Below are 27,090 nucleotides of genomic sequence, written 5' to 3' on the forward strand. Positions count from 1 at the left end.
CTGGGTCTTCTCTGACCTTTCTTTGCAGTCTTTTAAGATTATGAGCGTGTTTGCCAGTGAGTCTGCACACAATGCTTTTGAGAAGTTGCATGATTATAAGGCATTATTTTGAACAAGAAAAAAATCATCGATGGTTGGTGGGGTTTGTTTTTTTTCTCTTTTTATGGAGAAGCAGAGGACACCCAAAAAGCCACCGAGTTCTAGGTCTACTTGCTTTCTTTGGTAGAGCTCTGCCTAAATGATATGAATCTTTTATGTCTATAGAGAAATATGTTCACAAGAAGTGTATTCTGGAAAAGACCTTTAACATAAAATTATTTTACAGGTAAACCTTAACTTACCACGTGCACTCTCGGGGCATTGAGTGTGATAACCTCATTGTAGTCAAATCGGAAGAAGTGAGAAATCAAGACAGTAAAGCATATAAATGATTTTTAACTATATTTAATTTTTAAATTCCAAATATATGAAAGTTGAAAGAACGAAGTTGCAAGTCAGTACATACTGGGTTGGGATAATCAGATCTAAAGTCACACAGGCATGTATGTTGGTTGGCCTGTGGTGGTTCTGTGGGTTAATACTTTTCTTCAAGGAGCATTTGCCAGAGTTTATGAAAGTGCCACTTTGAAACTGAAATCGGTGTATTAATATTGAAATAGAGCTGAGTGCAGGCTGGTTATGTTAACATAAGTTAAAAGACCATTTTGTCCCCAGGGAATATGTTGACAAGTTATTTCCACAAAAGTTCAAGTTGGGCCATCCCTTGGGCCAGCTCAGGATTGTCTGCAGTCATGGTCAAATAAATTAACCTTGTGTCTGTTTCGCTCCTTTTCAGCTCCCTGGGGTTGAGGCGTGTGAGAACTACACCTTTCGGTATGGCCGCAATCCTCTCATGGAACTCCCTCTTGCCGTTAACCCCACAGGCTGTGCCCGTTCCGAACCTAAAATGAGTGCCCATGTCAAGAGGTTTGTGTTAAGGTATTTTGTTTTAACTTCACATAGTACAGCCCAGGGTTTCTAGGCGTATTAGTGGTTTTTGTGCTTGATTTGTCTGCTGCTTACAAACCCTGCTGTCTCTGGCTGTGTCTGTGCCGACCGCATCAGAGAACTCGCCGTGTGGCTAGGCGGCTTTCCGTGTATGTTCCCGTCAGTAAGAGTTCGAATCAGCGTGGCCTGGGGCGTCATTCGGAGATATCTTCAGTTTTCCTTTTACTCTTTCCTGTTGACGCGCCATCGTGTGCAGGCCTCACACCTTGAACAGCACCAGCACTTCCAAGTCCTTCCAGAGCACGGTCACGGGGGAGCTGAACGCGCCGTACAGTAAGCAGTTCGTCCACTCCAAGTCCTCGCAGTACCGGAAGATGAAGACCGAGTGGAAATCCAACGTCTATCTGGCCCGGTCTCGTATCCAGGTAAGGAAATAGTCTGTCCTTGGGAAGACGAGAGACAGGGCGGGGTCTGGCGGTCAGAAGATACTGGCATCCATATGTGAAGAAGGGTTTCACACGGCTACAGGATTAGAATCATGTTTTTAAAATCCTATCACATCTTGTTAGTTTGTAACAGTAGTGACTGAATACGTCTCTTTGAGCCTGGATGCTTTTCTTCCCCCAGTGGGAAGACCTCTGGAATCCACATCTTTGCATCTCGATGAGCACTCATGGGAAGCAGGTAGCACTGTATTTTGTACTCACTGGATTTGTGGAGCGTTCACTAGAGCGGTTTCAAATTCTTGTGAGAAATACAAATGAGGGGCGCCTGGGGGGCTCAGTTGGTTAAGCAGCTGCCTTCGGCTCGGGTCATGATCCTGGAGTCCCGGGATCGAGTCCCGCATCGGGCTCCCTGCTCGGCAGGTAGTCTGCCTCTCTCTCTGACCCTCCCCCCTCTCATGCTCTCTCTCTCTATCTCATTCTCTCTCTCAAATAAATAAATAAAATCTTAAAAAAAAAAAAGAAATACAAATGAAAATATTTTTCAAAAGGTGCTCCAGTGTGGGCAGTTCTCTTTTGGAAGCCATCTCTTCACGAGAGCACTGTATTTTCTGGTGCATAGATTGTGAAATACCTTATAGATCATCTGCAGGCTAAGCATGTAAATTTATATCCATAGTCCATACTTGCTTAACTGCTGACCTAAAGAACCCAGCCTATTCAGCATCTCCCCCTTGGATGTCCCAGGATGGAAGTACAAAGCTCACTTTGCCGAACATCTCAGTCCCTAAGCCTAATTATTCTAAGTGGTGTCCCCGTCCACGAGTTGTGTACCTTGGCCCCATATGCCCAGATCCAGAGCATCCTCAAGTGCTCGGTTGCCTTTCCCCCTCAGAAGAGCTCTCTCAGTCCACGCTCTGGCTCCGCCACAGTGTTTACCTGCCATAGTGTCTTGTGTGCATGGCCGGTGGGTCTGGCTGCCCACCTCCTCTCGCCCAGTTCCACTCACACCCACTGTGATTCCTTCAGAATATAAATCTGATCTCTTTCCATTGTCTGTACTCAATTTGGATTCTTGTTCCTTTGTTGGAACCTTGTTTCTCCTCTTGAGAAAATTGTAGGATCTTTTTGTTAGTCTTGATGTTTGGACATTTTACAAAAAATGTGCCTAGATTCGGGTCATTTTCTTTTTTATTGCTTTCCTTATTTGATGACCCTTTTCGACCTGGAGCATTGTGGCCTTCAGTCTGAGAAGTGTTTCTGTATTAATTCTTGCAAGGTCCTACCTCTATTTCTTTCTCTTTGAACCTATAGACAAATTCGGACCCATGAGATCTGGGCTCTCATAGGGTGGACCCCAGACTAGCAGCAGCGTCAGCTGGGACCTGGCCCCTGCGGTGGGGCCCCCAGATGGCCAGTGCGAACACAGACGGGAACTTCTGTCTCCGTAGCCCTCCTTCTCTCCCCCTTCTGGTTTTGGTTCCCTTGTCCTTGTTCTGTGGCTTCTACTTTATCTGCTGATCTTTCTTTTGTGTTTAAAAAAAATAAAAACAAAAAACTAAGAGCCCTTTCTGCTCTTGATCTTTTTATCTGATACTGTGTGTTTAAATTACACATATGATCTCTTTCTTTTCTTTTCGCTGTTGCGTCAAGAATGGAGCCGCTCCAGCTCCTGGGTCCGCTCCCGGTGGTGTGTCTTTCTCATCTGCGCCATCGACTATTTTCCCATTTTAAACGTTCCCAAGTAGCTCGTTTACTTGGTACCATTCCTATTTCTGTGTCACTTTTATTCCCTTACTGTCATTTCAGTGATTTCTTAACCCCCGTGTTTGGTGTGTTCCTTGCCACTGTCCTGACCGTGCAGGCATGTCTGTGATGGATGTTCCGGTGGACTCATTCCCATACACTGTTCTGCAGTCTTCTTTTCTCACTTATCCTCTACAGCAACTGAGGTGGCTCTGTTTCATTCTTTCATTCTCCTTAATGGCTTTGTGACGTTCCCTGACGTTGATGAACTGTAATTAAGTAAACCGTTCCACAACTGGTGAACATTTATTTTGCTTACAGTTTTTCCCAAAATAGCATTGCCATCAATATGTTGTACAAATATCCCCACGTATTGCTATATTCACTCCTTTGGAGAATATTCCCACCAGTGAGATTACTGTGTAAAAGTACGTATGTACTTTTCATCTTAGCAGACCTTGTTGGTTTTCCGGAAGGGCTGTCATTGCACATTTCTTGCTGCGTTTGGGAGACACTCTCTCTTCTTTCCCCATTTGTCATGCTGCTGTCCTTTTCTATGTCCCCCAGCCTGATAGCGCTCCCTTCACTGCAGTTTCTAACGGCTCACCAGTGAGCAGCGTTCCATGCTTACCGTTTGAATTTGCTCTTCTGTGAATTACATATTCGTCCTTTGCCCATTTTCTAATTTGTAAGAACTTGTGCTAATAGATGTTCTCCCCTAACCAAACACCCTGTGCCTACTAGGAAGTATGGTATCTTTTTTCTTATAAAAGTTTCAGTTTTTGCATAGTTAAATGTACATAATTTTCTGTAGTTTCTAGTCTTGTTTAAGACAGTAGATTTTATTGTATATGTAGTCTCTTGGATTTCTTGATTTCAGAAATTTTAAGTGTTAGTTTAAGACTATTTTCTTCCATTGAGTAACTAGTTGAAAAGCACCATTTAGTAAATAACCCTTCCATGTTGCACTGAATTGTGACGCCACCATACTACTAAATAACTATTACACATTAAATTTTCACATATGCATGGATCTACTTGGATTCTCTGTTCTTTTTCACTGATCTTGTCTGTTCTTATACCAAACTCTATTGATCTCTATACATACTACTTTTTCGTGTATTCTGGTTCGTTCACCTCAGTTATGTCTGGAATTGAACAGATAAATTGCATAAAATTTCTTTTCCTAGAAGATAATTCGGTTGACACACCAAAGTCTCTGAGATGGGCCTCTGGGACCGTGTGCCCCACGGCGGGGCTTGATGCAGCTGTACCTGGCCGACTCCCCATTTAGCACACGCTCTTCCCTGCTTGGCTACTGCGGTCTTCCGGCAGCCAGCTGGAGTTGAGAAGGCAGAAACTCACATTGGGACAAGAAAATATCACATATTCTTGGAAATTATCTATTTTTTTCAGTATGTTATTTTTCCAGAATTCGTAATGCTAAAAACTTAAAAAGTACACAAACAAATCATAGTATGTGATTCATTAGGCCTCTAGCATAGATAGTACGAGCTGCCAAATGAGAGACCCGCGGCAGTGTTTCTCGACAGGTCACATTCCCGTACATTTCTCTCTGGCCTCCGAACTTCAAATTATGGGAGAAAGTCACCTTTCTGAAGAACTTTATTTCTTTCTAGCTTTCCTGGTAATCAGAGCAGAGTAACTTGTGCTTCTCCTTTTGCTCTGGCTTCCAGGAACTCCTAGCCAAATCCGAAACCTGACTATAGTATTCACAGTCCCTTGTGGTTAGCCCTATTTCTTATCGATTAAGTTTATTGTCCTGTCATATTCTTTTAGAAACAGTAATGGGATAAACACCAGAAGCTATTAGCCTGTTTAGTTGGTGGGATCTTGGCATGAATGGAAGAGAAGATGGCGTGGCAGAATGTGGTGGCCAGTCAGTGGTACAGCTTTGTAAATATGCCTTCAGAATTTAGTAAAAGAAAGACACAAAGCAGGATAGTAATGGCATGACTTTAAGTGGTAAGATTGTTTCAGGTGATAGTATATTCAATAAAAAAGACCATTCGAGTTCAGGTGAAATCTTCAGTGTGGCTTTTGATGTGGCCTTTGTATGAAAGGGAATCGGGTTTGTTGTCCAAGAAATCAAAGTGATTTTTGAAGTACATACACACACATTTTCCCCCCCATTTTTTATTTCTTTTTTTTGCAGGGGCTGGGCCTTTATGCTGCTAGGGACATCGAGAAGCACACCATGGTCATCGAGTACATTGGCACGATCATTCGAAATGAAGTTGCAAACAGAAAAGAGAAACTGTATGAGTCTCAGGTAAGGGCCAGTCCTCCTGTGTCCCTGTGCCATTGAAAAGCTGGAAACAGGGCCAAGTCGCACTGTCCTGTGAGGTTGTTTTGAACAGAAGCCATATCTGGATATTTTTTAAAATTTATTTGAGAGAGAACGCACGCACGCGCGAGAGAGAGCATGAGCAGGGTGAGGGGCAGAGGGAGAAGCAGGCTTCCTACTAAGCAGGGAGCCTGGCGCGGGACTCAATCCCAGGACCCTGGGATCATGACCTGAGCCAAACACAGACACTTAACCGACTGAGCCACCCAGGCACCCCCCTCCTTTTTTAAAAGATTTTTATTTAACATCTGGATATTCTTGTTTTTTCCGTCAGTCTCACCTTATCTAGTTGGTGTTATTGTTCACATAGATACAGCTGTAGATTAATGAGCCTGGCGTTGCGAGCAACCTCCCGATCCATTGATTTCCATCCCATTCCCACCACGGACATACATGTCCCCTGACGTGGTTGTGTAACACCCACAGTGAGTGCGATCGGGCTGTGTTTCCATTCACTCGCAGCTGAGTCTTCCTGCTCTGAATGTGCACGTGGAGGAGTTTCTGACTTTTCTCTTTCAGAACCGTGGTGTGTACATGTTCCGCATGGATAATGACCACGTGATCGATGCGACACTCACAGGAGGGCCTGCCAGGTGAGGCAACGGGAATCTGGTCAAGGAAGTTCTGCCCAGTGGGTCCATGTGCCCACGACAGCCTCCATGATTAAAAATTCAGGGCAGATAAGTTTTGAAAAGAATTTTCATTTAAAATCGTGTGTGTTCTTGTTCTACGAATGGGCACGTAGAAATGTAATCAGGAAAAAGTTTTCCCGACGAACTGAATGTTTGTAAAGCTTCCAGCTGCTCCATAATCAGTAGTTTCTGACACGGTGGCTTGCAGATATATCAACCATTCGTGTGCGCCTAATTGTGTGGCTGAAGTGGTGACTTTTGAGAGAGGACACAAAATCATCATCAGCTCCAACCGGAGAATCCAGAAAGGAGAAGAGGTAAGAGTGTGGGATCCCGTCTGCTCTGCTCATACCCCCGCGTGCAGCTCGCTGCTTGATGCGGTCGGCCGGCCTGGGGGTTGTCCATTGCTTTAGTGCTAGAAAAACTCTTCCTTGTGGTGGGTCAGAGGGTGCCACCCCGTCACTTCCCCGGGACATCCACGTGCCGCCTTCCTCCTCGTGGCAGCATTGCAAGTGTGGACTACCAGCTCCCCCTGATTCCCTCACTCTGTGCTTCCCAAACTCCACACATCCCTGCAGCACCCATGTGGCATCACTTCCCTGTGTCTTTGGGCTCCTGCCTGACCCCCTTGGTCACAGATTGACAGGATTCCTCTCTTTAAAGATTCTACCTGTCATCCCACTGATGGGATTGTGGCCTCTGTGGTCTCCAGGAACATGATGCTCACGCGAGGCCACTGGAAGGCTGCAGGCGGCCGATTTGGGGGCAGCATGTGGGTCCAGATCTCCTGTATTCGCACTTAGCATCAGTACAAGCTTACAGATTTGTCTCAACGTATTTTCAATTTGGCTCTTTTGTTACAATCTTTTCTCTTCAAAATGCTGGATGCTGAACTTGACATTTGTTTCTCTGGTCTCTTTCACCTGTTAAAATTATTACTAGTCCAGACCACTTATGTTTCCCTAATTTGTCTTCCACAAAGGCGATTAGCACACATTTCGAGGTGCTCTAGGTGGTGCCGCTGAGCAGTGTGGGTTTCTGTAAGAGCCTCTCCTGGGCCAGGGGATGAGGGGCCTGAGTGTCTATGTTGGAACCCCCCAACCCTTTGGATCAGAGCTAGGCGATGATTTCTTGTATTTTTTGGTCATCTTTTTGGGATTCCCTTTTTAAATCAAAAATTTACCCAATGCCCATGGCGCATCTCGAAGTATCTCAAGGAGTAAATCAAAGTATGTGAGAACCCAGCATGGTGCCAGCGACCACCAGGGGCGTTGGGACAGATGGAGACCCCCCGAGCTCCGGGTCCTTCCTTCCCCTTCCTGAGTATTCTTGAGTAGGTCACTTAACTTCTCCGAGTCTCTGCTTCATTTATATGAAATGGCGCAAGTCTCCCTGAAGAACTCTGCAAGTACCTAGCAAAAGGTACTAAGTGGTTTTGTTACTGAGAGAAGCTACCCAGTAAATGTTGGTGTCTTCTGTTTCAGTGTAGAAAGGAAGTCTTTCCAAACAGCCCCTCACTTAGGACGTTTGTGACAGAAGGCCCTCGGATTGGGCCTCCCCTTCTTCTGGCAGAGTCAGGGGGGGTCGGGGGCTTGGGCTCCAGGGCAGCAGGGCTGGTCTGAGATGTGCACAGTAACTTGATGACCCTAAGTAGACCTTTTTTAAACATTCTTTTAAGTGAGGAGAGAAGAGAAGCTGTCAGCCAGCAGGGGTGGTTGGTCCCTCCCCCAGGTGGGGAGGAGGAAGGCCTGGGGGTGGGAGTGGGGGGGAGCCGCGAGGAGGTGTGGGAACGCAGCTCTCCCCAGCGGCCTCGCCTTCCTCAGATGTGGTGCAGCCTGAAAGCGTTGCCTGCCGATGTCTCTGTCCCGTGGGGACCCCAGGTGGGCTTCTGTCCGAGGCCCACGGGGCGGCCGCGGCTCGGGTGCTTTGCTAGGTTGGCTGTGCTGCAGGGTTTGCGGATCGGGCAGATAGAGGCAGGACCCCCCCGCCCCCAGCCTCTCTCACACTGTGTCTTTGCCGTGGGCAGCTTTGCTATGACTATAAGTTTGACTTTGAAGATGACCAGCACAAGATTCCGTGTCACTGCGGGGCCGTGAACTGCCGGAAGTGGATGAACTGAATGCATTCCTTGCGGTCTCGGCGGGCGGCTTGTCCCTAGGAAGAAGCGATTCAACACACCATTTGAATTTTGCAGACAGAAAGAGATTTTGTTTTCTGTTTTATGACTTTCTGAAAACTCGCCTCTGGGAGTTCTGATCCCCTCCTCAGTCCTTTGGGCCGGAGTGGCGCCAGGACCACAGAGCAGTCAGCACTTTTGTTTTCTTCTTCTTTCTTTCCTCCTTCTTTCTGTGGGTGGGTTTTGTTTTGTTTTGTGTTTTTGCGTCTCGCTGAGGAGACCCTTGGGGGCGAAGAGCCGCCTGCCGCCCTACCCCGGGGTGGGGGCCTTCCTATGAATGTACAGACTGAGATCACCAGCGAAAGGGGGACGGACGTCCAAAGTGCTGGCCACGGCCTTATCTGAAACAGGGGCAGGCCCTCTAACTTAAAGATTTTTTAAAATAAAGTAGACACCACTGAACAAGGAATGTACTGAAATGACTTCCTTAGGGATAGAGCTAAGGGGTAATAACTTGCACTAAAATACATTTAAATACTTGATTCCATGAGTCAGTTTATTGTAGTTTTTGATTTCTGTAAAATAAGAGAAACTTTTTGTATTTATTATTGAATAAGTGAATGAAGCTATTTTTAAATAAAAGTTAGAAGAAAGCCAAGCTGCTGCTGTTACCTGCAGAACTAACAGACCCTGTTACTTTGTACAAATATGTAAATATTTTGAGAAAAAAATACAGTATAAAAATAGTATTGACCAAATGCTACCAGGCTCTGCAGCAGCTCGGGTGCTTATAAAATGTTCATGGGGATGTCACAATATAATTTTGTGTTATTAAATATGCCGTTATAATTACGTAATAACCAAAATTTCAACCTAGAGCATTTGGGGTTTTTTGGAAACTACGGTCTATTAGTACTTAATTGTTTTATACACCTTCTGATAGAACGGAGTGTAGGCTAAGACTACGACTTTTATAGCTGTTTTGGTAATTTAAACTAACTTTTTCATATTATATTGTTGCATCCCTACTTCTTCAGTCAGGTTTTTTTGTGCTTACAATTTGTGATAACTGTGAATAATGCTTAAAAATACACCCAAATGGAGGCTGAACTTTTCTTCAGCGGATGTAGTTTTGATTAGAACTTTGTTTCAAGCCACAGAGAATCATGTATACATACTAGATCGTGTAGCAGGACTCCAGCCTAACTCTAGCCTTCTATTTAACACAAAAATTTGAAAAGGAAAAAAAAAAAAAAAAAGAGTTGTGGTCACACTTGCAGCTGCAGGACCCCGACAATAGGGTTTCGGAAGATGTAATTTTAAAATGTGTTTGTATGAACTGTTTGTTTACATTTCTTTAATAAAAAAAAAAAAAGCACTGTTTTGTGTTTGCTTGTAGAAACTTAATCAGCATTTTGAACCAGGTTAGCTTTTTATTTTGTACTTAAAATTCTGGTACTGACACTTCACAGGCTAAGTATAAATGAAGTTTTCGTGTGCACAATTCAAGTGGGCTGTAAACTGTCGGTCTATCAGTGACGCAGTTCTGAACTTGTAATGTATATGGCATGATGTATTTTTATCTTACAGAATAAATCAATTGTATATATTTTTCTCTTGATAAATAGCTGTATGAAATTTGTTTCTTGAATATTTTTCTTCTCTTGTACAATATTCTGACATCCTACCAGTATTTGTCCTACCGGGTTTTTGTTCTCTGTTCTGTATAATAGTACCTAATGTTGGCAAAAATTGAATTTTTTGAAGTATACAGAGTGTTATGGGTTTTGGAATTTGTGGACACAGATTTAGAAGATCACCATTTACAAATAAAATATTTTACATCTATCCAAGCGCCCGAGTCTGTGTTCGCCTGCCCGCCTTGGGCTGGAGCTGTGGAGGGGCTGGGTGCTGGCCGTGGGCCTGCCCACGGGCTCAGCCCTCAGCTCCCGGGGTGCGACGGCCGCGGTTCTCTTTCTTTCCAGATAACGAGTTTACGTGAAGTCGTAGGTCCTTCCAAATGGAGAGACTGTGTTCCCTGCAGCTGAGCAGAGACGGGAACTTCAGTTTCACCTGAGGGGTGTTTACCAAGGTGTCCTGTTCCCTTGTTTAAAGTCTCTCTTTGTTTCCTTGTTAAATTTAGTCTTCTGGGCTTTTTTGAGGCAGGCTTTTTCAGATTCATTCTGTGACAGAGACTCGATTTCCATCGTACTGAATGTATGTGACATTGAAGGGGATTGCTAAGAATTAAAATAGTTCAGAATCCCCCTCACAGTTTCTAAAACCAGTTTTCAGCTTGTGCTTCATGAACACCCCAAAATAAGCTTTTCTACTGCGTGGTTCTATAGAAATTCTCAAAGCACTTCTCTGACAAAAGGGTTTAAAAAATACTCTCAAGCGTCTCCCATTTGCAAAACCGCCAGCTTGGTCGGGGCTGGAGTGGTGCGGGTCCGCACCGGGTGGCGAAGCCCTTACCTGGTGCAGTCTTTTCCCCCGACCTAGTGGATCTCTCACGATCCGACCCGTGAGGAAGGAAACCCCTCGAGTCCTCGCAGAACCCGAGCTCCGCTCTCGGCTTGAGTGGGGTCCCCCCCCTCATTCCGGGTCAGGGCCAGGAAAAGCACGGAAGGGCACTGTGGCCGTCGGATCTCCGGATGTGAACGCAGGTCCCCAGGGCAGGGGGCGCAGGAGAGGCAGTGCGAGGGTGACGGATCTCTAGGAGGAAGCCGCAAAGCCCCATGGGGGCCGCCTGGTGCCTCCCCCCTCGGAAGAGTGCCCTTGCAGTGCGTCCCAGGGAGCCAGAGCAAGGCGCTGTCCCTCCCGCGGTGGACGGGACTGGTCAGCTGCCACGGTGGCCGTATTCGTGGACCCTGCACTCGCCACATTTATGAAAAGCCTGAAAAGCCCTGGGACGTCACAGCGGAGACAGTATCACTGAGCTTGCACTGGGGAGACCGAGAGAGGCCATTTTTAAGATGGAAATCCGGTGCGTTGGGCCGGGCGTGGGGAGGGGCCTCCCCAAGGAGTGAAGGGGACCTCACGGGAGGTACAAGGCAGGAGCTTGTGCAGGAGCCAGGGCCGGGGGGCGGGGCTTGAGAGGCTGAGTGTGGGAAGCCAAGAACACAGGGTGGCAGGAGACGAGGTCAGAAGCAGGGCCGAGTCGTGAGGTCCAGGTGGGCAGGTGCAGTGGGGGCTGCCGGAGGCAGTGCCGTGACCCTGACCGCACCGAGGGCGAACTCGTGTTCTGTGCTACGGGGGGTGCTGGACGCGGGAGCTGAGCTGACGCATGGAGGCCAAGGCCCTGCGCTAGTCCAGGGAGAGCCGGCGGCGCCCCAGGCGGGCAGGAGAATCGCATGCAGTCCGACTGTTCTGCAGAAAGACCTCGGCTCTTCCTCTGCGTCCCTACCCCGGCCCCTCCTGTCCTCCCTCGTTAACACCGTCACCTGGCGCCGCACCATCCTCCCTCCGGTCACCAGGCAGGCACCCTTCGTCTGGTCACGTGCTACCGAAGGCAGCAGGTGTGTTTCGGGCCAGTAGAGTTTCTTGTCCTGGGGGACACTGTTGACCATGGTCTCTCTGAAACCCTAACCCTTGTGTTTGTGGCCCTCCACCCTCTCCTGGTTTTCCTCCCATCTCTTTGCTCTAATCTTCTCCCTAAAAGCACTCCGCCCCGTTTGTTAAACTTTAAAAAGGGTGATGTTCTCCATCTGAAATATAGCTCCTGAAAGATCTTCTCTTCCAGGAAACCCCAGCTCCCCGGTGACCCTCGGGCTCTGCTGAGGGTGCCCCAACACCGGCCTGAGCTCAACTTCTCAGACGTCCGAAAGCCAGGCCGGCGGCTGCCAGCGAGCACCAGGAAAAGAGAAGCGCAAGGTCATGGACGTGGAGTGGACCCACCTGCACGGGCACGGGCGTCCCGTGGCACTGAGAGTCCCCGCGTCCTGGCAGCTCGGCAGAGCAGGCAGCCAGGCCCCCCGTGGCCCGGTGTCATCACACGCGCTGGTGGCAGCTCCGACCCAAGAGCTGCTCCCTCCCTCTCCCGGCATAGGAGTTAAGGAGACCACGTTTCCTTCCAGCGACACGCTACCACTTCAGGAGACCAGGGCTCCCGAGAGACGCCTTTGCCGGCGTCCCGCGGAGCTGCCAGTGCCTGCACCCAGGTATCCAGGAGCCACGCTGTAGCCTCCTGGCCGAGCGCGAGGGCCGTGTGCCGCGTGCCTGAGGAAGCTGGGTCGCTCCTCTTTCTGTTCCACGGTCCGGTCAGGGTCGCCACATGGCCTTTGGTCATGACGTTTCCTTAGTCTGTGGTGTGTGACAGTAACTCAGGTTCGCCTTGTGTGACCTTGAGAGTCGGGATTTCACAGCTGTGTTCCTCCTCCTAAGATTGTCCTTTCAAAGTTTTAGCACACCGAGCCCACGGGTGATAGGTGCTTTTAGTATCACTGTCTGCTAATTCTATCATCTCTTTTATTTCTGGGCCCATCTTACTGATGGATCTTTACTCCAGGCGACAGGTCCCATTTTCCTGCCTTTTCCGTGTCTGGTTAATTTTTCTTGGATTCCAGAATGTTGAGTGCTGGATTGTGTTGCGTTCCTTTAAAGGGTGTTAGACTTTATTCTGCCGGCAGCTGAGAATCTGTTTCCTCCTTTCAAAGCTTGTTCTTTACACATTTTTAAGATAAGCCTAATTTACTTATTAAAAGATTTTATTTATTTTAGAGAGAGGGCGTGGGAGCACACGTGAGGGGAGGGGCAGAGGGAGAGCGAGAGAATCTCCAGCACACTCCCTGCTGAGCGCAGAGCCTGATGTGGGGATCGATCTCAAGACCCTGCGATCATGACCTGAGCCGAAACCAAGTCGGATGCTTACCCGACAGCCACCCAGGAGCCCCAGATGAGTCTAATTCAGCCCCAGCACTGGGGTATGGCCCTTTGGGGAACATACTGGATGTCCTGGATGTTCCCTGAGGTGTACCCACTGGGCTGCTGCTAAAGCATTCCCAGCCCCGTGTGATCTCCTTCCCGGGGACTTGCTCTTCCCTTGAACCTGTTCTCGGCAGGGTCTGGTGGAGTCACACTGCACCTGTGGACAGACAGGCGTGCAGCCGGACTCTGCGGAGACCCTGTGCAGATTTCTGGGTGCTTTCCCTGTGTAGCTTTCTCCTCTCCTACATTCTGTGCTGCTCATTCGGCCGCTCTGGCCTCCCTGCACTCCGTCTCCGGTCGCCACGACCACCAGCCTCTTGGAGGCTGGCCTCCTCCCCTGCTCCTCCACAGCATTCTGGTCTGGGGGGAAAGCTGGGATGAGTCCAGACTCACCGTGTTTCTCAGGAGGCCGTCCTGCGGTCCCTACCAGCCTGGAGCTAAAGAGTCGTGTGTGTGTTTTGTTGTGCTTTTCTAGCTGCTTAGCCCAGGAGGACAGGCCCAGATCCTGTTCCTCCCTCTTGGACAGAAGACCTTTTCTCATTTATTTTTGATTTAAAATTTTCCTTCCTGTCAAATTCTATTTCCTTTCAAGGCATTAGGTATCATGTTTCTTCACCCCGTGTTTTTTACTCATTCCTCAACTTATTTTTTAAATTTCGAATGCCTGCTTGAGTCCTGCCACACTTCTGAGTTGTCAAATTCTGCTTTAAATTGTCATTTCCTGTTAGTGTCCTTTGGCTTGTTTCGAGCGGCATGGGACAGTTTTGCTCAGCTTTGTGAGCGTCTCTCTGTGTACTTTGTCATCCACTTGTCACCGCAGCTCCTTTTTCTTTGCCCCACGTGGTCCAGTGGTCCCAGGACCAGGGCTGCAAGCACCGGGGCTGGAGGCCCATCACCCCGTCCGGCCGAATCGGGGTCCACAGTGCCCGCTCTGCACTGGCTGCGGGGGACAGCCCCCCAGGTCTGCACTGCAGCAGCCTCACCGAGCGAACCCACTGGCCCTCCTGAACGTCAGAAGTCTGCGTGTAAATGGAGAGGGGGAGAAATAGTAGCTGAGAGGACGGGAGTGAATAAATGGGCCGTCATGAGGGAAACCCAGTGTTACATTAACACCTTGAGAGGGATCGGCAGCGACGGTACCGTCTCTCAGCTCGCGTCTTCCAGCGCCTGCCAGGGTGACGTCCTGTGTTGCTGAGACCACTCCCGCTGTTGAACCCTGAGCAGATCGTACAGACAGACGCCTGCGAACCGGAGTGGCCGCATCCTGTGAGACATTTTCATAGAATGCGAAGGACTAGATGGTTATCATGACGGATGGGATTCTAGTCACATGCCAGCGTCTCTTTGTCTTACTATTAGGAATCTGTGTTTGAAGACAGGGATAAACTAGGATATTGCAATTTGTCATAAGCAATATAGATTTGGTCTTTATCCCCATTTCTGGCCTAGAGTTCCTAAAACCCTTGGAACTTCAGTGAGGAGAGGGAAAGAGGCGACTGTTACGTTAATGAGGGGACTTCGAGAAAGCACCAGGGGAGTCAGCCACGTGATTAGAGGTGGCGCTTTCGATCCTACCCCAGGACCTCCAGGGAGGGGAGGAAGCTGGAGGTTGGGCTGACTCATTCTCCGACGGCCAGCGCTTTAATCAGTCAGGCCAAAGGAAGGAAGCCTCCACAAAACCTACGAGGACGGGAGGCGCGGAGCTCCGAGGCTGAGCGCGCGGAGGAGGCGCTGGCAGTGTGGCGCCCAGGCAGGACACGGAAGCTCGGGAACTTTCCCCACGCCTTGCCCAACGCATCTCTTCCATTGGGGTGTTCGTCTACATCCTTTATCATATCCTTTCAGAATAAACCAAAACGTAAGTAGTGCATTCCCGAGTTCTGGGAGTCGCTCTAGCAAGTTCACGTGGAGGGTGGGGGGTGTCACGGGACCCTGCAATCTACAGCTGGTGGGTCAGAAGCACAGGTGACCTGGACTGGCGACCAAGCGGGCAAAGGGGGTGGGGCAGTCTTGTGGGACTGAGCCCTTACCGGTGGGTCTGACACGATCTCTGGGTAGTGTCAGAATTGACTTTAATTGGAGGACACCCAGCAGGTGTCACAGAGAATTGCTCGCTGCCACCAACCTCCACGTTCGGTGACCAAAGTGTGCGAAGTGTAGCAGGAAATGGGGCTCACAGGACAGCGTCAGGGAAGAGCTGCTTTTCCCTGCGCAGGAGGTGGGCCACGAACAGGGTTTCCCCCCCTTTCAGTAACTCTGTACGGGATTTGACAGTGATCCCCTTCGGGTGCTCCTTTGACGAGGACTTCAGTTTTCCCGGACCTCGTAGGACGTGTGGCTCAGAAGCTTCTCCGTGGAGCGCCGGCTCCTGCAGCTGTGCTCCCACCGCGCAGGCTGCTCGGACCCGCTTCCCTCCCCCACGTACCCCAGCTTCATCCCTCCCCTCTATCACCCCTACGCTGCTCAGTCTTTATTCCCTCCCTGCGGTTCCTCCAGAGTCGGGGGCCCTGACCTCAAAGTCCTGGGCTGCAAAGCCACGGCGGGGCGGGCAAATCCTGCCGGGCTCCTTGCTGTGCGGATCCCGCCGCGTGTCTCCGGTGGAAGCCTGCGCCCGTTCCCGCTCTTACTCTAGGATCCGCTGGCTGCCCTGCGCTTTCCTCCTGCCGTGTCCACCCGGGCGCCGGTAACGGGTCTCACGGCCGTCCGCCTTCCCACATTAGGGATTGTGAGGCTGCCTTGCCACTTGGTTACTGTGAAAATGCCATCCTTGGGTTTGGTCTCTCCCCGTACATGGGCTGTGACCATCTTCCCTGTCCCTTCCCAGGCTCCCCTGCGGCGGTCAGTATCCCAGCCATTCTAACGGGCGGGAAGAGGGATCTGTGGTTTAGTCTGCATTTCCCTCATGACTGCACTGAATACCTTTGCATGTGCTGAGCCATTTATACATTTTTGGCCAATGGTCTATTCAAGTATTTTGCCCATTTTAAAAATTGGGTTTTTTTAATTGAACTTCAAGCACTATTCATACACTCTGGATACAACTGTGTTGCTTACCTTTACTTTTTTCAATGTCTTGAGCAGCTTTTAATTTTGATGAAATCCAATGCATTAATCCTTTATGACTAGTTCTTTTAATGAGTCAAGAAATCTTTGCCTACCTTAAAGTCACAAAGATTATCTTCATTTTACTCTAAAAGCATTATGCTTTTTTTCTGTTTAGATCTATGACTCATTGTCAAGTAATTTTTGTGTATGGTGTAAAGAAGGGGTCATTATTTCATTTTTCTCCATAGGCATATATAATTTTTCCAGCACCATTTGTTGTATTTTTCTTTTTTTTAAAGATTTTATTTATTTATTTGACAGAGAGCTAGAACAAGTAGGCAGAGAGGCAGGCAGAGGGAGAGGGAGAAGCAGGCCTCCCGCAGAGCAGGGAGCCCGACACGGGGCTCGATCCCAGGACCCCGAGATCATGACCTGAGCCGAAGGCAGACGCTCAACGACTGAGCCACCCAGGCGCCCCCAATTTTTTTTTTTTTTTTTAAGATTTGAGAGAGAGCAAGCATGAGCAGGGGGGAGGGGCAGAGTGAGAGGGAGAAGCAGACTCCCTGCTGAGCAGGGAGCCCGATGTGGGACTCGATCCCAGGACCCTGAGACCATGACCTGAGCTGAAGGCAGATGCTTAACTGAGCCACCCAGGCGCCCTACTTTCATGTTTTTTAGGCTGTTGTAAATTGCGATTACAATACCATTATTTTCCATTCTAAACTGCTTGTTGTATAGAAGTACAATCCATTTTTATATTTACCTTTTATTTTGTGGTCCTGATAAACTACCTTACTGTGTCTAGTAGTATTTTTGAAAACTCCCTAGGATTTTCTAACCTTGATTGTGGTCTGCAAATACACTTTTACTTTTCCAATGAATATACCTTTTATTTAATTGCCTACTGCACTGGCTGAGGCCTTCACCACAAATGTTGAATGGAAGTCTAAGTACAGGCATCCTTGCCTTGTTCCAAATCTTCAATTTTTTTTTTTTAATGAGACTACCTATAGTTTTTTCATAGATGCCCTTATCAAGCTGAGGACTTTTCCTGCCATTCCTAGTTTGCTGAGTTCTTTTTGTAGATGGGTGTTGAATCCTGTCAAATATTTTTTTTCTGCATGATCATATGCCTTTTCCCCTATATTAACATCATAAACTACACTGATTGTCTAATGTTAAAGGAACCTTGTATTCCTGGGATAAAACCCACTTGTTCATAATGTATCATCCTTTTGTACATATTGCTGGATTTGATTTGCTAGTATTTTATAAGGAAATTTTGCTTCTATATTTATGAAGGATATTGGTCTGAAGTCTTCTGGTATACTGCTTTTATTTTTTTTTTAATTTTTTTAAAAAAAGATTTTACTTATTTATTCATGAGAGACAGAGAGAGAGGCAGAGGGAGAAGCAGGCTCCCTGCAGAGCAGGGAGCCCGATGTGGGACTCGATCCCAGTACCCTGGGATCATGACCTGAGCTGAAGGCAGAAGCATAACTGACTGAGCCACCCAGGCGTCCCTGTACTGCTTTTAAATGAATAGTTAAGCCTTGCTCATAATATAAAAAATTGACACAAGTTTTCCAGAAGAGGTTGTGTATTATTGGTATAATTTTTTCTCCACTGTTTGATCAAATTCATTCATGAAACCATCTGTGCCTGGAGTTGTCTTTGTAGGAAGGTTTTTAAACTACAAATTCAATGTATTTCATAGCTGTAGGGCTATTCAGGTTGTCTATTTCTTCAGAGAAATTGGATAATTTGTTTCTAGTAATCTGTCCATTTTATTTCAGCCCATCAAATTTACTGGCATAAACTTGGTCATAATCATCCCATCTACAAAACTGAGCAGAAAGTACTGAACACACAGCCCACAATCAACCTTCCACATCAGAGTGGTACCTTTGTTACAACTGATGAACCTGTATCGTATCATTATCCTCCAAAGTCCAGAGTTTACATTAAGGTTGTGTGTATTGTGTCCTGGTTTTGTGTATTCCATGGGTTTTGACTAACGTATCATGACTCGTATCTACCATTATAGTGTCATACATAATAGTTTTATTGCCCTAAAAATCCTCTGTGCTCTATTCATCTCTCCCTCCCCCAACCTGTGGTAACCACTGATCTTTTACTGTCTCCATAATTTTGCCTTTTCCAGAATGTCATAGAGTTGGAATCATACAGTATGTAGCTTTTTCACATTAGCTTCTTTCATTGAATAATATGCATTTAAGTTTCTTCCATGCAAGTGGCTTGTTAAGAGTTCATTTCTTTTTTGCAAGAATATTACACGGTTTACTTATCCACTCACCAACTGAAGGACATCTTGATTGCTTCCCTGTTTTGGCAATTAGGACTAAAACTGCTATAAACATCCATGTGCAGTTTTTTGTATGGACCTAAGTTTCAACTCTGTTGGGCAAATATCAAGAAATTTGATTGCTGGATCGTACGGTAAGAGTATGTTTGGGGTTTTTTTTGTTTGTTTAGATTTTTTTTTTAAGGTTTTATTTGTTTATTTGAGAGAGAGAGAATGAGAGAGAGTGAGCACATGAGAGGGGGGAGGGTCAGAGGGAGAAGCAGACTCCCTGCCGAGCAGGGAGCCCGATGTGGGACTCGATCCCGGGACTCCAGATCATGACCTGAGCTGAAGGCAGACACCCAACCAGCTGAGCCACCCAGGCACCCCAAGTATGTTTGGTTTTTAAGAAATTGCCAAACTGTCTTCAGAAGTGGCTGCACCATTTTGCATTCCTACCAGCAATGAATGACAGTTCCTATTGCTTCCTAATCCTTCTTTAACATTTGTAGAATCTCTAGTGAGGTTACTACCACTCTCATTCCTGATGTGGATAATTCATGTCTCTTTTTGTTGGTTTTTGATTAGAGGCTTGTAAGTTTTAGTGATACTTTTTTAACCAACTGAGCCACACAGGCGCCCCTGGTGATACTTTTTTAAATTGAAGTATAGTTAACACACAATGTTATGTTAGTTACAGGTACATAACACAGTGACAAGTCTATACATTATGCTCACCACACACATAGCTCCCATCTGTCACCATAAAACGCTATTACAATATCACTGGCTATATTCCCTATGCTGTGCCTTTCAACGTTGTGACTCACTCATTCCATAACTGAAAGCGTGTACCTCCCACACCCGTTCATCCATTTTGTCCCCCCCCCCTCCAACGCCCTCCTCTCTGGCAACCCCTAGTGCTATTTTTTTATGCATCTGTTTCTGCTTTGTTCATTTTGTTTTAGATTCCACATAAAAGTGAAATCATATGGCATTTCTCTGATTTATTTCACTTAGCATAATACCCTCTAGGACCATTCATGTTGTCACAAATGGAAAGATCTCATTCTTTTTTATGGCTGAGTAATATTCTATTGTGTATACATACACATTTTTATCCATTCATCTATCAATGGACACTTGGGTTGCTTCCATATCGGCTACTGTAAATAATACTGCAATAAACATAGGGGAGAATATATCTTATTTTTTTTCTTTGGGTAAATACCCAGTAGTGGAATTACCATATCACATGGTATTTCTTTCCTTTTTTTTTTTTTTTTTTAAAGATTTTGTTTATTTATTTGACAGAGACAGAGTGAGAGAGGGAACACAAGCAGGGGGAGGGGAGAGGGAGAAGCAGGCTCCCCGCTGAGCAGGGAGCCCGATGCGGGGCTCGATCCCAGGACCCTGGGATCATGACCTGAGCCAAAAGCAGCCGCTTAACGACTGAGCCACCCAGGCGCCCCTCACATGGTATTTCTAATTTTAATTTTTTGAGGAACCTCCATACTGTTTTCCACAGTGGCTGCACCAATTTACATTCCCACCAACAGTGCATGAGGGGTCCTTTCTCTCCTTTTTCATCCCTACCAACACTATGTTGCCATAGTTGATGTCTAAGAGATTACTGCTGTGTTCTCTTCTAGGAGTTTTATGGCTTTAGGGCTCACAGGTCTTTAATCCATTTTGAGTTGATTTTTGTGTATGGTGGAAGTGTTTCATTCTTTGGTATGTAGCTGTCCAGTTTTCCCAGTAGGATTTATTTGAATGTACCATTTTCTCTCCATTGTATATTCTTGTCTTTGTTGTAGATTAATTGGCCACATAAACATGGGTTTATTTACGGGCTCTTTTATTCTGTTCCATTGATCTGTATGTTTATTTTTGTGCCATAACCACACGGTTTTGATTATTACAGCTTTGTAATGCATCTTGAAATCTGGGATTGTGATACCTTCAGTGTTGTTCTTTCTCAAAATTACTTTAGCTTTTTGGGGTCTTTCTGGTTCCATATAAATTTTGATACTCTAGTTCTGTAAAAAGTGCTACTGGTATTTTGATAAGGATTGCTTTGAATCTATAGATTGCTTTGAGTAGTATGGACGGTTTAACAATATTCTTCTAATCCACGAGCATGGAGTATCTTTCCATTTGTTTCATTTCAATGATGTTCTTAATCCGGCTTTAATCTTTTTTTTCCATTATTTTTGTTTTCTGTTTCATTTGTGTTCTGACATTAAATATTTCTTCTGTTTCTTTACTCTTCTAACTTTAGCTCTTTTTCTGTTTTAAGGTGGAAGCTTAAGTCATTGATTTTAAGCTTTTATCCTTTTCTAACATAGGTGCTTGTGCTATAAAATTTTCAAGTACTGCATTAGCTGCATCCTTCAGTCTTTGGTAGGTTGTATTTTCATTTTCAGTTAGTTCAAAACAGCTTTATAACTTCTTTGACCCACAGGATATTGGGAAGTGTGTTATTGGTAGATTTTCACATATCTGAAGATTTTCCACGTATGTTATTTACTTATATTATTGTTGGTTTCTAATATAATTTGCACGAGTTGGATTTGTATAAATTTATTGAGACTTAATATCCCAGGACATGACCTATCTTGGTAGATGTTTCATGTTTAATTGAAAAAAAGGCATATTCTGTCTGGTGTTAGGTAGAATGTTCCATAATTGTTAATTGTGTCAAATTGGTAGATAGTATTGTAAAGTCTTCTATATCCTACTGTTTTTTTTTCTACTTATTTCCTCAATTATTGAGAGGTATGTTGAAATCTTACTATAGTTGTAGATTATGTCTTTCCTGGCAGTTCAATTGATTTTTGTGGCAAGTACTTTGAAGTTGTTATTAGGTATTATCGTAACGTTAGGATTATTTCCTCTTAATTGACTCCTTTATCACTAGGAAACAACCCTTTCCATCTCTAGTAATGTTCTTTGCTTTGAAATCTTCTTTGTGTAATATTAATACAGCTACCTCAGATGTCTTTCAATTAGTGTCCCATGTGCATATATTTTACCGTACTTATGCGTTCATATTTAAAGTGAGTTTCTTGAGGCACCTGGGTGGCTCAGTTGGTTAAGCATCTGCCTTCAGCTCAGGTCATGATCCCAGGGTCCTGGGATTGAGCCCCACATCAGGCTCAGCAGGGGGTCTGCTTCTCCCTCTACCTCTGTCCCCTCTGCCCCACTGCTTGTGCTCTCTCTCAAATAAAATCTTTAAATGCCATCTTGCTGCTTTCTGTATGTACCATCTGGTCTTTGAAGTTGAATGACAAAAAATATATAGAATATATTATTCTCCAACATGTTTCTAATATGGTGCTTTGTGGTTTAAGATAAAATAACTGAAAAGGACTCTATATAATATAGACTCTCCTCTGAGATGCAATTTTGGCGGAAAAAACCTCCCACTATATTTGGACATCTGCAGTATGAAAAGAGGATTCCTAAATTTCTTTTTTTTCGTTATGGTAAATGTACTCTTTAATCCTCGTCATCCATCACCTATTTCAGCCATCCCCCCACCCACCTTCCCTCTGGTAACCACCAGTGTGTTCTCTGTATTAAGAGTCTGCTTCTTGGTTTGTCCTTTTTTTTTTTGCCTTTGCTCATTTGTTTTGTTTTTGAATTCAACATGAGTTAAGATCATATGGTTTGTTTTTTTTTTTTAAAGATTTTATTTATTAATTTGAGACAGAGAGAATGAGAGAGAGCATGAGAGGGAGGAGGGTCAGAGGGAGAAGCAGACTCCCTGCCGAGCAGGGAGCCCGATGCGGGACTCGATCCCGGGACTCCAGGATCATGACCTGAGCCCAAGGCAGACACCCAACCAGCTGAGCCACCCAGGCGCCCAAGATCATATGGTATTTGTCTGACATTTCACTTAGCATTATATTCTCTGGCTCTGTATGTTGTTGCAAATGGCAAGATTTTCTTTTTTATGGATGAATATATATATATATATATTTTTTTAGATTTTATTTATTAGAGAGCGAGCGAGACAGAAACAGCATGAGAAAGGAGAGGGTCAGAGGGAGAAGCAGGCTCCCTGCCGAGCCGGGAGCCCGATGTGGGACTCGATCCCAGGACCCTGGGATCATGACCCGAGCCGAAGGCAGTCGCCTAACCAACTGAGCCACCCAGGCACCCGGATTGTGTGTGTGTGTACATATAAATTTTGGTATATACATACACACCACATCTTTATTCATCTATTGGTGGACACTTGGGCTGCTTCCATGGTTTGGCAATTGTAAATAATGATGCAATAAACATAGGGGTCCATGTATCCCTTTGATTTAGTGTTTTTACATTTTTTGTCAGTGCAATTACTGGATCACAGGGTAGTTTTATTTTTAATTTTCTAAGGAACCTCCATACAGTTTTCCACAGTTGCTGCACCAGTTTGCATTCCAACCAACAGTTCAAGAGCACATCTTCACCAAAATTTGTTGTTTCTTGTGTTTTGGGTATTAGCTATTCTGACAGGTGTGAAGTGATAGCTCATTGCAGTTTTGATTTGCATTTCCTTGATGATGAGTGATGTTGAGCATCTTTTCATGTGTCTGTTGGCCATCTAGATGTCTTCTTTGGAAGAATGTCTTCTACCCATTTTTTTTTAAAGCATTTTTTTTTTTAATAAAGATTTTATTTATTTATTTGAGAGAGAGAGAATGAGAGACAGAGAGCATGAGAGGGAGGAGGGTCAGAGGGAGAAGCAGACTCCCTGCCGAGCAGGGAGCCTGATGCGGGACTCGATCCCGGGACTCCAGGATCATGACCTGAGCTGAAGGCAGTCGCTTAACCAACTGAGCCACCCAGGCGCCCCCATTTTTTTTTTTTAAGATTTTATTTGAGAGAGAATGAGAGAGAGAGAGCACAAGAGGGGGAGAGCGGGAGAGGGAGAAGCAGACTCCCCACTGAGCAGGGAGCCCAACACGGGACTTGATCCCGGGACTCCAGGATCATGACCTGAGCCGAAGGCAGTCACCTAACCAACTGAGCCATCCAGGCGCCCCTACCCATTTTTAATTGGATTGTTTTTTGGATGATGTTGAGTTGTGTTCTTTCTTTATATATTTTGGATACTAACCCTTTATTGGATATGTCATTTGCAAATATCTTCTCCCATCAGTAAGTTGCCTTTTAGTTTTATTTCTTTCACTGTGTAAAAACCTTTTGATGTACTCCCAATAATTTTTTTACTTTTAATTCCCTTGCCTCAGGAGACTGTATCTACAAAAATGTTACTATGACCAATGTCAGGGAAATTACTGCCTGTGCTTTCTTCCAAGGATTTTTATGGTTTTAGGTCTCACATTTAGGTCTTTAATCCAATATGACTTTATTTTTGTTTTATTGTGAAAGAAAGTGGTCTAGTTTCATTCTTTTGCCTATAGCTGACCAGTTTTCCCAACCACATTTGTTGAAGAAAAATTTTCCCATTGTTGTATTTATTCCTTCTTTGTTGAAGATTACCATATAATTGTAGGTTTACGTCTGCATTTTCTATTCTATTCCACTGATCTATTTTTATGTCAGTATCATATTGTTTTAATTACTACCACTTTGTAATAGAACTCAAAATCTGGAATTGTGATACCTCCAGTTTTTTCTTTTTCAAGACTGCCTTGGCTATTTGGGGTCTTTTAGAATTCCATACAAATTTTAGAGGACTGTTCTAGTTTTGTGAAAAATGCTTTTGTTATTTTGATAGGGATTGCATTAAATCTGTAGATGGCTTTAGATAGTACAGACATTTTAACAATATTATTTGTTCTTCCAGTCCATAAACATGGGATGTCTTTCCACTTTTTTGGGTCATCTTGAATTTCTTTAATCAATATTTTATAATTTTCAGAGTACAGGTCTTTTACCTCTTTGGTTAAGTTTGTTACTAAATATTTTATTGTTTTGGGTGCAATTATTATAAATGGGATTTTCTTAATTTCACTTTTTGCTGCTTCATTATTAGTGTATAGGAATGCAACAGGTTTCTGTACATGGACTTTGTATCCTGTGACTTTACTGAATTCATTTATCAGTTCTAGTGGTTTTTTGGTGGTCTTTTGGGTGTCCTGTATATAGATAGTATCATGTCATCTGCAAATAGAGTTTTGCTTCTTCCTCACCAATTTGGATGCCTTTTATTTCTTTGTTGCCTAACTGCTGTGGCTAGGACTTCCAGTTGAATAATGTTGAATAAAAGTGGTGAGAGTAGACATCCTTGTCTTATTCCTGACCTTAGGGGAAAAGCTATGTTTTTCACCTCTGAATATGATGTTAGCTCTGGATTTTTCATATAAGGTCTTTACTATGTTAAGGTATGTTCCCTCTAAAAAGTTCCCTCTAGACTTACTCTGTTGAGGGTTTATATCATGAATGGATGCTGTACTTTGTCATATGCTGTTTTCTGCATCTATTGAAATGATATGATTTTTATCCTTTCTCTTACTGATGTGATGTATCATGTTGTTGTTTGTTTTGTGAATACTGAACCCCTTGCATCCCAGGAATAAATCCCACTTGATCCTGGTGTATGATTTTTCAGTGTATTGTTGGGTTAGGTTTGCTAATATTTTGTTGAGGAATTTTTGCATCTATATTTATCACAGATACTGGCTTGTAGTTCTCTTTCTGTGGTGTCTTTATCTGGTTTTGGTATCACAGTGATACTGGCCTCAAATAATGAATTTGGTAGTTTTCCTTCCTCTTCTATTTTCTGGAATAAAGTTTGAGAATAGGTATTAACTCTTCTTTAAATGTTTGGTAGAATTTGCCTGTGAAGCTGTCTCATCTTGGACTTTTGTTTTTTGGGAGTTTTTTTTGATTATAGGTTCAATTTCATGGAGGTTAATTCAAATACATGAAGGCTAAATAACATGCTACTAAAGAAATGAATGGGTCAACCAAGAAATCACAGAATAAATAAAAAATTACATGGAAGCAAATGAACATGAAAACACAACAGTCCAAAATTTTGGGGATGCAGCAAAAGTGCTTCTAAGAGGGAAGTATATAGTAATGCAGGCCTACCTCAAGAGGCAAGAAAAATCTCAAATAAACCACCTAACCTTACACCTAAAGGAAATAGAAAAAGAACAAACAAAACCCAAACCCAGCAAAAGGAAGGAAATAATAAAGATCAGAGCAGAAATAAAGGATATGGAAACTAAAAAAACAAGAGAACAGCTCAATGAAACCAGGAACTGGTTCTTTGGAAAGATGAATAAAATTATCATTCTCTAGTCACACTCATTTAAAAAAAAAAAAAAGGACCCAAATTAACAAAGGCACTAATGAGAGAGGAGAAATAACAACCAATACCACAGAAATACAACTGTAACAGATTATGAAAACCTATGATATGCCAACACATTTGACATCTTAGAAGAAAGATAAATTCCTAGAAACATAACATACCAAAACTGAAGCAGGAATAGAAAATTTGAACAGACCAATTACCAGCAGTGAAACTGCATAAGTAATCTAAATTTGTATTTCTGAGATCTATGTTCTGGGATCCTGACCTCTATAACAAATGCCTATTTAACAACTCTACCTGGATGATTCATAGGCAGTAGAAACTATCCAAATTCACAGACTTTCAGCATCAAATTCACAAAGTTCAAGCTAAGGAATGGTGCTGTGACCTAGTTTATTGGCTCATTAGCTGAACCCAGGTATCCTGCTCACCATATGATATACACAGCACAACACAGATCAGAGACCCCAATACAAGAGCAGACCAAAAGTCCCACGTAAGTCATCAAAAGGACCCTTTATTTTAAATGTCGATAGTACCATAATTCATCAAAATAATTTATAATAGTTAACTGCCTCTTAAATATATAATCTTATAAATGAGGCCTTCTGAAGTTAAAAGTAATGTGGATTCAGTTTGTTTAAAATTATTTAGGACATGATAATAGAAGTAAAAAAAAATTGTTTCCTATGCAGTCCTTCTAAAAAAGGAAATCATGACAAGTTCCTGATCAGACAAATGCCATTCCATTATTAAAAGGATTAAAAAGCATAAATAAGTTTGAACAGAAATGTCAATTTCCTGGGTTTGTCCTTCTGTGCAAACCTGACCCTTTAGAGAGTTAAAATTGTATTCTAGTTTCTCACCATAAGCAAGAAATTCCTTAGCAGCTCAGAAATGATGTTAATGTCTTGGTAAAACAGATTCCCTCACTCTGATGATCACTCTGTGTTCCAGTCTCTAGGATATCTGCTGTCTCATCCTCTCAAAAATGGTTCTACTTAATCAGGAAATCAGGGATTTTCTTGTACCAGCAACTTCTCAAGCCTCACACCTTACAGAGGAGGCAAACACTGATGAATTACCATGCCAGCCACAGCGTCCACTTTAACCTTCCAGATGCCACTGTTGTGAGGAAGAACCATCACAGATTGCCACTGCAACATAGCCTTTGTGGCTCAGTGGATCGACCACTCTCAGGCACTGTCCAACTGACACCTGGTACAGCCGATTACTCTTC

The 27,090-nt window shown here is 44.5% G+C and overlaps 2 protein-coding genes across 16 annotated transcripts in view; one reads left to right on the plus strand and one right to left on the minus strand.

Annotated features, from left to right (window-relative positions):
• KMT2C (lysine methyltransferase 2C) overlaps positions 1–10,145 on the plus strand; it is a 270,063-nt gene extending 259,918 nt beyond the window's left edge. For 11 of the 12 annotated variants that reach the window (XM_064575699.1, XM_064575698.1, XM_064575697.1 and 8 more), the window contains 6 exons: positions 836–978; positions 1,244–1,412; positions 5,353–5,469; positions 6,064–6,137; positions 6,385–6,493; positions 8,203–10,145. In XM_064575699.1, the coding sequence (XP_064431769.1) occupies positions 836–978; positions 1,244–1,412; positions 5,353–5,469; positions 6,064–6,137; positions 6,385–6,493; positions 8,203–8,295 (705 nt within the window). In that variant the 3' untranslated portion in view covers positions 8,296–10,145. The remainder of the gene's footprint in view (positions 1–835; positions 979–1,243; positions 1,413–5,352; positions 5,470–6,063; positions 6,138–6,384; positions 6,494–8,202) is intronic. The other variant, XM_064575700.1, reaches the window with a different exon arrangement.
• The window catches only part of GALNT11 (polypeptide N-acetylgalactosaminyltransferase 11), an 81,778-nt gene continuing 55,116 nt past the window's right edge, over positions 429–27,090 (minus strand). For all 4 annotated transcript variants that reach the window (XM_064575709.1, XM_064575708.1, XM_064575706.1 and 1 more), the window contains one exon: positions 429–27,089. In XM_064575709.1, the coding sequence (XP_064431779.1) occupies positions 26,958–27,089 (132 nt within the window). In that variant the 3' untranslated portion in view covers positions 429–26,957. The remainder of the gene's footprint in view (position 27,090) is intronic.

This window comes from Mirounga angustirostris, unplaced genomic scaffold (assembly GCF_029215605.1).
Source record: "Mirounga angustirostris isolate CCGP_5_RB_7025 unplaced genomic scaffold, mMirAng1.0.hap1 SCAF_12, whole genome shotgun sequence".
NCBI lineage: Eukaryota > Metazoa > Chordata > Mammalia > Carnivora > Phocidae > Mirounga > Mirounga angustirostris.